Source organism: Helianthus annuus, chromosome 5, assembly GCF_002127325.2.
Source record: "Helianthus annuus cultivar XRQ/B chromosome 5, HanXRQr2.0-SUNRISE, whole genome shotgun sequence".
Classification (NCBI taxonomy): Eukaryota; Viridiplantae; Streptophyta; class Magnoliopsida; order Asterales; family Asteraceae; genus Helianthus; species Helianthus annuus.
The window spans coordinates 21,691,154-21,700,039 of record NC_035437.2 but is presented as its reverse complement, the minus strand read 5'-3'; the positions used below and the strand labels follow the sequence as shown (position 1 = coordinate 21,700,039).

Genomic DNA, 8,886 nt, shown 5'->3' with positions numbered 1-8,886 from the left:
GGATTCTTGGATTTGGAGCATTGACAGAAAGGACGGATTTTTTGTAAATTCGGTGAAAAAGACGTTAATTTCTGATAGGGGAAATAGTCATCTCCCTAATTTCGAGTGGAGCAAATGAGTGCCTATCAAATGCAATATTATGGTTTGGAGAGGTAACCTGGATCGTCTGGGTACAAGAGTTAATTTAAGAAGAAGGAATGTGGATATTCCATCGGTTATGTGCTCTTTCTGTGACGAGTATGAGGAATCGGTGGATCATTTATTTACGGCATGTTCGGTGCCGACTCGAGTTTGGGAGGCTATCAGCGCATGGTGCAACATTCCACCGATATTCGCTTTCGATTTCAAAGATTTGATGAATATTCATATTAGTAATCAAGAAGGAAAAGGAAAAAAGAAGATTCTAAGGGGTTTGTTTATTATCTCGTGTTGGTGTTTATGGAAGGCTAGAAATGATTTGGTTTTCAATCAGATCAGGAAAAGTCCGCAAGAGATTTTGATAGAGATCAAAACGAGAGGTTTTGGGTGGCTAAAAAATAGATCTTCATGTAAATATATAGGTTGGAAGGAGTGGTGTAAATTCCTTATGTATATGTTGTAATTTGGTCCTTTGCCCGTTTAGGTCAGGGTTTTTATTTTGTAGTGGCCTTTTGTCAGTTTGGGTCGGAGGTTGTTTTTAATGAAATTTTATCTTCAAAAAAAATATACATAAGCATCCGGTGTGTTCACTAATTGTATTGACTGGTAGAAATAAATACTGACCCTTATATTGATAATGTGACACATAGTAAATTTATGTTTAATACTTTTAATAGAGCCCATATGCACGGATTTATACAAATTCCTACTTAATTCCAAGCTAGTATAATTATTGCCTCTTGCAATATTTAAAGAAAGAAAAAAATAATCTCTTGCAATATTTTTAGTACCCACATCCGAAAGCCATTGTTTTTCTATTTCAAGTGCCCTGCTCACTGTTTAATATTTTATTGATTTAATATGTAATTTCACATCTTTAATTAATTGACCATTTGACCTATAACAGCAATAGTCCAAACACAAAGAGTTTTATCTATTACGACCCAAAAGCTTCCAGAAGAGGAAACTAAAGAGTGAAGATGAGTGGCTTCACGATTTTAAGTTTAAGCCCATTGAAGATTCTCTCATCTCTATTCTCCATCTTCTTTCAGTAAAATGAAAATGGTTCTTGGAATACATAAAGATGTAGAGGAAATTTGTTATCCAAGTTTATTACATCTACTATACTTTTTAAGTTATAGATATTTTATCATTGTTATTAGTATTTTTTATTTATTTTTTTAATAGCAAATTTGAATCACTGACGGACCACTGGAGTATTATCGTGCCATCAGCGGAACCACCCGATCATATCCATCTCCACTAGGCCATAATACCTATATACACTAATTCAAGCGAAAACCCAATAAATCTGCGAAAAACCCTCTTATGAGACTCGAATCCAGGACTTAGTAGTTCCTAAGCCTTATCTCACCACCTAAGATGCCACTATGCTATAATGTCATGACTATTAGTATTTTTTTATTAGTAGGTTAACTTTCTCGTTAGTTAGTTTTATTATTAATGCATAGAAAGTATAATTCATCATTACAGTTTTCACTTCTTTTGAAATCTTTCCCGATCGTTACAATGTGAATATGAAAAACCGCAATAATATTTATTTAGATTAACCATTACAATGGAAAGATACAAGATCAAAAACCAAATCATAAGTTACTCAGGGATATAATCTAAAATAACCTGCTCTGAGAGCAGCTTGTGTTCCAGAGCTGAAGAGGTTGACTGAACCCCAGTTTTGATGCGGCTAAATCAAACTCAAGAACTCGGTTCTCCAACTGATGCCCACCTAAAACAATCGATGTTCTTGGCTCAGCTCCTCCATCAACAAATGCAAGACATATCACATTCTTCTTAACTTCCACCATTGTGTTAGAACCATAGAGTTTAAACCATATGTTTATCCCCTCTAAAACCAGATCGATATCTGGAACCGCCGGCCCATTTAGCGTCTTGGGAGCAGTCTTGGCATCAAAGCAGGCTCCAAATGGTGCCACTGATGCCACCCTTTTGATGCCATCCACTGCAGCTGCCTTAACAAAATTCTTAACCAAAGGTTTGTATATACTCGAGTGCAAAATGGTGTATGGTACTACAGTGCTGATCTTTGTCCCCCCAACTCCATTACTATCAATGGATAGCAAAGAAGAGTTAAAAGCAACACGTTTGTTGTCGACTTCAATGCTTTTAACATTGATAAAGTATTCATCTGATGCATCTCCCTCAGAGAAAATCGGTGCGGTGCTGACCGGATTGATAACGAGCGGGGTGCTTGAAAGGTCCAAAGATAGATCTTCTTCTCTAGGAGGCATGTAATATGGTCCTCCACCGATAAATATGTCACCTAATCCTTTATCAGTAGAAGCAGGTATACAAAGGGCAAACTTTTTAGCCAAACCGAACACAGATGAGACTTGTGAAACTAATGAGACGTCTGTTCTTGCAAAACCAACCAACCCTTTAGTGTAGTCACCAGGTAAGCCTTCTACAATGCCAGTATCTGCACATGAGAATTGGAATTTGGGGACGTCGTAACTAAGGCCAAGATAGTATCCGTTTGACGATGTTACGCTAACGGTATCTTCACCAAGCTCTTGAGCGGTTAAGTATTCGGTTAACGGGTTGAAAGCGTATACACCACATGTGTTGTTGGAGCAGCCTGGCCTAGGAGTCGAGTTGCACCCGACACAGACTGATCCCAAGGCTTTCTTGCATCGGTTTGAGCCGCAAGCTGCTCGCTTGTAAGAAGACGAGACGTAGGAGGTGCAGTCGAACCATACTGCTTGCGCTCCAAGGTCGATTAATGCGTTAACCTCGGTGCGTGATTGCGGGTTTCCAGCCAAAAATGTGGTGTAGTACTGAAGGGATGTTTGGTTTTTTCTAATGGGGAAGTGAATAATGTTAGATGGTTTGGGTAGTTTGAATGGATCTGTTGCAGCATATGATATTGTTAGAAGTGAAAAGATGAAGAGAGTTGTGAGGGTTTGAGAAGATGCCATAATATTGTTATTGTGGTTGTGTTTGTGAATTATTCATGGGACTAGTGCTCTTTTATACTAATTAATCTTCTTGCATGCAAATAATTTATAATATTGTGTATATTGTCATGTTGGTCAAAGTTGGTGTCCTTGCTTGAGTACCTGGCTGTCAGTTGGGAAAAGAAAATACTAGATTTATAAACATGTTTATCGTATATATTAAAATACATAGAACCAAGAGAGAAAACAGTCTTTTAATATAATTTCTTTAATCTCAAGTGGTCTTTTAATATTAATAATATGTTTTAAACTATAATTTACATTGAAGAGTGTATGGGTTGCATGTTCCTCTATACATTTATTATACATTCTTTAAACGTTTAATAATGGTGTGATCCGACTTTAGTGCTGTAATCTAATTATCCAAATTCAGCCACATTAATTCATTGGTCGGCATCATGATGCTAGAGAGTATAAAGAGGCATATTATGTTAGATATAGTTTGTAATAATAGGGGTTAGATTGTAATAATGTGATAGTTGGGGGGTAGTTGTCTAATTGTAATAGTTGTAACAGTTGGTTAGTTGAGATAGTGTTAGTTGCTATAACTACCCAGGTTGGTTAATGAGAAGATTAGCTGTGAATTGAACCATTTCTTTTCTCTTATGTTGTCAATTTGTAGCTAACAAATTGGTATCAGAGCTACCGATTCTCGGTAATTCTGTGTGTCAATTCAAATCAAACAAACACAATCAAGCTTCCGATTCATTCGATTTCGAAATTAATCATTGTTCGATCGATTTTCTGTTCAAAACTTTGAAATTGATCTTTGTTCAATCAATTTCTCTCCGATTTCTTCAATTCTCAAAATTGATCTTTGTTCGATCAATTTCTAATTCATATTAATTACAAATAACGAGTGTATAAGCAATTCAATCCCAAATGTCGACTCGTAATCAAACAATGGAACAAAAGTTGCAAGAGCATGATGCAACTTTAGTTCGTCTAGAATCAGTAGCTACCAAGAAAGAATGCTGAGAATATAGCATCTATGAAAAGTCAAATGGAAACTCAGATGAATGAAATCATTCGAAGTACTCAGGCTTTGAGCAATAATCAAAGTAACCAAACGCAACAGGTTGTTGGTCCTAGTAATTCACAATTTCCTTATCATAACAGCAACAATCGGCTCACGAAGATGGAATTCCCAAAATTCAATGGTGAAAATATTGAAAATATGGAATTCCCAAAATTCAACAGCAAAGAGAGTTTAGCGGTAAGAATCAGGTACCAAGAGGACTGAAAACCAATTAAGTACAAAGACGCTAAATGCTCTTACGCGTTAAAAGGCCCGATACAGTGCAGTCTAATTTGTTTAGATACTGGTCGACAGCCTCATGCAGCGCATCAAGCCACATCACCTGCGCATTATGGAACCGCAGAGCATCAACCGCAATAATGCGTTTCCATCAGCGCATAATTTTAAACAAAGGTTTGTGGTTACAATCTTCAACGTTAACTAATGTCTACCAGGAACCAAAAACATAATCACTCCTAAGAACATTATCAACAAGATTCCATGCAAATCACCCCTAAGAATATTAATGGAGTAAATTACAAAAATCGTCCTTTATGTATGTCACTTATTGCAAACTGTGTCCTTTGTCTTCAATAATTACAGAAAACATACTCGATGTTTGCAAACATTTGCATGTTATGTCCTTTAGCCCTAACTCAGTTATTTTTTGTGGTTAAATCTGACCAAATAGACCCCATATGAGGATATTTTTGTGGTTAAATCTGACCAAGGACCTCACATGAGAATAAAATGACCAAAATACCCTCATGTGGAGTCCATTTGGTCAGATTTAACCTCAAACATTAACTGAGTTAGGGCTAAAGGACATAACTTGCAAGGGTTTGCAAACATCGAGTACGTTTTCTGTAATTATTGAAAATAAAGGACACAGTTTGCAATAAGTGAAATACATAAAGGACGATTTTTGTAATTTATTAAATATTAATGTATATATGTTACTAAAATAACACGACGCGTATCATTCTTTCGATATAAGACGCAAACGATATATTTCATAGCCATAACTTCTAGCAGATGAAAACCTTCACCTAACAAAGTGAGTTGTTAATTGCACCAATCTGATCTGAATCAGTATTAAGATGGTAAAACTCAAAAAAGTTTACAAATTAGGACCAAATTACCGTCAGTGACAAAAGAAATCAAACGGCACACGAGGTGTGGAATATTGTTGAGACAGAATTTTGGAAGCCATAATGGAATTAGCCGCTTCAGTGAAATGTGTCCCGTCCCAGTTTATGAATCGAGATCCTTGATTACACGCTTGAGCGCCACCATGACCGCATGTGATGTTTATGTTATAGTTGAACGGAGGCCCACCAAAGCCACAACATGCCATTAATGGACTTGTGAAACCTACCAAAGCAAACCGTTGATGTAAGGTCAATATCGTTGCACAAAATATACAGTTATTAATTAATAGTTATATATATGGTGATGGACATACCGTATTTGCTAGCATTTGCAATGAGGTCGTACTTGATCGTGTAAATATCAACATAAACGATTGTTGAATCCTTCAATTCCGACCTTAATTCTGTGCATAAATGGCGCAGTCCCTCGTTAAACACTTTTGCAGCAGAGTTGTAGGTCGAAATACAGCCATGGGAATCCAAATCTCTAGAACTTGGTTGAACTAACCACAGTTTCTGAGGCAGGCAACCGAACGGGCCAGTATTGTGAACCCAAAACTTTCTGCCACCATTATCGTGTATAGTCTGCATAGAGAAAAAAAAGTTTTTTGAAAGATCAAGAAATGACTTATCGTGTATAGTCTGCATAACCAAGCTCACCTTGATGGCGTTCTTGATTTCTGCAAGAACTAAGGGTATTCTTTTGATAACTCTGGCATATGAATACTTGTTAGCAAATGCATCAGCAAGGTCATTTTGGCCAATGTCAATAATATATAGTGCACGTTGAAACCCGTCATCATTAATCATTGCTTTTGACCCTGAATACAATTAAAAGAGTCTCTTAACTTCCTTTGCGTGCATAATCAAGATAAAAGCACATAATTGAGTTACTTGTGAAGGGTTAACACTTGAAAGGTAAATTACCAGAAGCAAGAAGGTCATTAGATCTAGACTTGAAATGAAGGAACTGCATAACCTGAACGTTCAAAGCAAAGGGTACAAACTTAGGGAGCGTTGAGGACCCCACCACAGCAAAGTTGGCCCCATTTGAAAATTTGGAACCCAGTGACTCCATGTATGGCGGCAAAAAGCTTGATTTCACGCTTTGACCTGCATCCATTCACACGGCAAACTTACAAAATCATCATGTGAAAATTTGTGGCATCATATGGTACCATGATTCAAGCCATCTGTCCTTTGATACATGATTAAAGATCATGGTTGTAAAAATTGCTAGGCACTAGTTAGGCGGTGGGGGCAAAAGTGAAATTGCACTAATTTTAACGTTAATTTACTAATTTCATGAAAATAATGTTAAAAGAGGGGGATGGTTAATCATGCATCATGTGGTGCGTTGATAGCCGAAAGACAAGGGAGTACATGCACTAATTGGCCTTTGTCTTAATTGCCGAGTGTTATGTTTCTTATGTCCAAGGTTTGATGCAAAACTACCATCGAGCCGAGGGTCTCACTGAAAGCAGCCTCTCTGTTCCTACGGGGTAGAGTTAAGGCTGTCTACATCTTACCCTCCTCAGACCCTACCTTAGCTTTGCTATTGGTGGGATTTACTGAGTATGATGATGATGATAGTTCGGCGGTGGGGTACTGGCCAGCGATTAATCGGATTATAATTTTACATGTATTTTTTGTACTTATTAATCAGATTGAATTAAGCAGTATAATTTTTACAAATACTTCAAAGTTTTTGACCGATTTTGACTGACTTTGACCGATTACCAATGTTAGTCCTACTAGGTGAAATTTAATCAGTAAACTACCCATTAACGATTAATCAGCAATTAGTCCCGACAATACTGTTAAAGATTGTATTTGGTATTCACTAAAAAAGTTGAGTGATGAACCATCCAATATGAAGTTAAGAATGGCTCAAAAGAAAAATGTAACACTTTAGGTGGATGTTAAATGGCACTGGTATTGGTTACATAACTTACATTCATCAGTGGTAGAAAGTGTACATACACCTCTAACCATACTTCAAAATCCTTGGTATTGGTATTGGTATATAAGCAATAGATCCGCGGATAACAACTAGTTTATACTGATTTTAAAAAGTTTAAATTTGACTGTCCCTCTTTTATGCTAAGACCACCTGTAGTGGGTACCAATTCGGGCGTTTTTTCCCCATCCACGCACTTTCACGCCTGCGCACCGCCCCCTGGGGCGTTTTTTTGCATTTTTTTTTGTTGGGCGTTTTGATTAAACCGCCGGATTGTTCAAAAGTTTCAAACTTTGACCAATAACAAATCTCCAACTCATTTATTTTTTTTATTTTTCTAAAAAAGATAACAACCGGGTAATCATTGTTGGGGCATTATACCACTACACCCCTTTTTAACAAATGCCCCTTTGCTGACTAGGCGGTCACCTGTCGCTTCATGCCCAAGGGTGGGGCATTTGATTCACTCAACACTACATACACATGGTCTAATATTGGTATATTAAGAGACCCTACTACTTTTTAGGGTATTTTAAAGTTTAAATTTTGAGGATCCACATGAACAATTTGGAACATAAATTCCCAAAAGGTCAACCATGTATTCCATCTAAACTATTACCACATGAAGTTACTATCAAACAAATGTAGTTGTAAAAAGATATATTAATTTACATAATTATAATAATAATATATCCAACCAAAATAAATGTCGGTGCTACATATTTTTAGATCAAGATTCGAATTATCTTCTAAATCTGATACCATAACTAGCTAACAAAACTCCATATGCTTTACTAAAAGTGTGTACTTGATCAACAGCAACACACATAACACATTGCGATTAAATGTAATTATAATAAGTAAAAGTAAGACAAACTTACAGAGAAAATCGATAATAAGGCGACCATCGGAGAGGCGACCAGTGGATCGGCCAAAGAAAGTGCGGCCATATGGAGATGTGACGGAGTAACCAAGACCGGCGACGAGGCCGCCGGTGTCGGAGTTGGAATCACCGAAGTTGAAAATGATAGGTTTGGAGGTGCATAAGGATTCTGTAGAGTGGGGAAGAAGAAGAAGAGAGATTATTATGGTTATGTAGGAGAGAATGAGAGAGACAGATTTGGGAGAATCCATTTGCATTTGAGAGTTGAGTGACTGTGGATGCTACTTCCAATGAGGTTCAGGTTTATTTTAACATGTTTTCTTAAACAAGTAAAGACAAGGGTTGGGAACTAGTTGTTGTCTAGTTCCTATGTTTTTTATTTTTTTTAGTGTGTGGTAATTTCCATTTTTGCTTGAATGGCAAAACTTTTATATAAAAAATTACAGAAATCGGGTCGGTAAGAATGTGAGGCGGGGGTTTGGGGCATGGGTTGACACGTGGAGTTCGAGCCCCTCCACTGGTGAGTGACGTGTCCGTGGGGTATGGCGGGGCGTGACTAGCCCGCATGGCTTGGCCAGCTTTATTAAAATAAAAAAAAACTAAAATTAAAAAATACACACAACATTTAAACAAGTGGGTGGGTGAACCGTTTGGCTTGGCCAAACGGTTATATTTTAAAATTTAAACATGGCCCACTATGACCTAGCCAACAAGCGAATAGGAGCTGGCCACGTAGGACC

At 37.2% G+C, this 8,886-nt stretch overlaps 2 protein-coding genes across 2 annotated transcripts; both read right to left on the bottom strand.

The window, feature by feature from the left end:
- Positions 1-1,769: 1,769 nt before the first annotated feature.
- On the bottom strand, positions 1,770-3,095 carry LOC110940149 (probable aspartic proteinase GIP2). Its single transcript, XM_022181710.2, has one exon. It carries the CDS (start codon positions 3,093-3,095, stop codon positions 1,770-1,772), a length of 1,326 nt encoding a protein of 441 aa, XP_022037402.1.
- Positions 3,096-5,137: 2,042 nt separating this feature from the next.
- On the bottom strand, positions 5,138-8,462 carry LOC110940150 (GDSL esterase/lipase At1g09390). Its single transcript, XM_022181711.2, has 5 exons — positions 8,145-8,462; positions 6,231-6,416; positions 5,964-6,124; positions 5,618-5,888; positions 5,138-5,526 (listed from the first exon to the last, which is right to left on the bottom strand). The coding sequence occupies exons 1-5, from the start codon at positions 8,401-8,403 to the stop codon at positions 5,297-5,299; spliced, it is 1,107 nt and encodes a 368-aa protein (XP_022037403.1). The 5' UTR covers positions 8,404-8,462; the 3' UTR covers positions 5,138-5,296.
- Between the last annotated feature and the right edge of the window lie 424 nt (positions 8,463-8,886).

What these genes read in the sequence shown, in the direction of transcription:
- LOC110940149 (XM_022181710.2), bottom strand. Translation starts at nt 3,095, where the DNA reads ATGGCATCTTCTCAAACCCTCACAACTCTCTTCATCTTTTCACTTCTA.
- LOC110940150 (XM_022181711.2), bottom strand. Translation starts at nt 8,403, where the DNA reads ATGCAAATGGATTCTCCCAAATCTGTCTCTCTCATTCTCTCCTACATA. An exon ending in AAATCAAGAACGCCATCAAG is followed by an intron (nt 5,889 to 5,963) that starts GTGAGCTTGGTT and finishes TTCTCTATGCAG; the next exon opens with ACTATACACGATAATGGTGG. An exon ending in TGCAAATGCTAGCAAATACG is followed by an intron (nt 5,527 to 5,617) that starts GTATGTCCATCA and finishes TTGCTTTGGTAG; the next exon opens with GTTTCACAAGTCCATTAATG.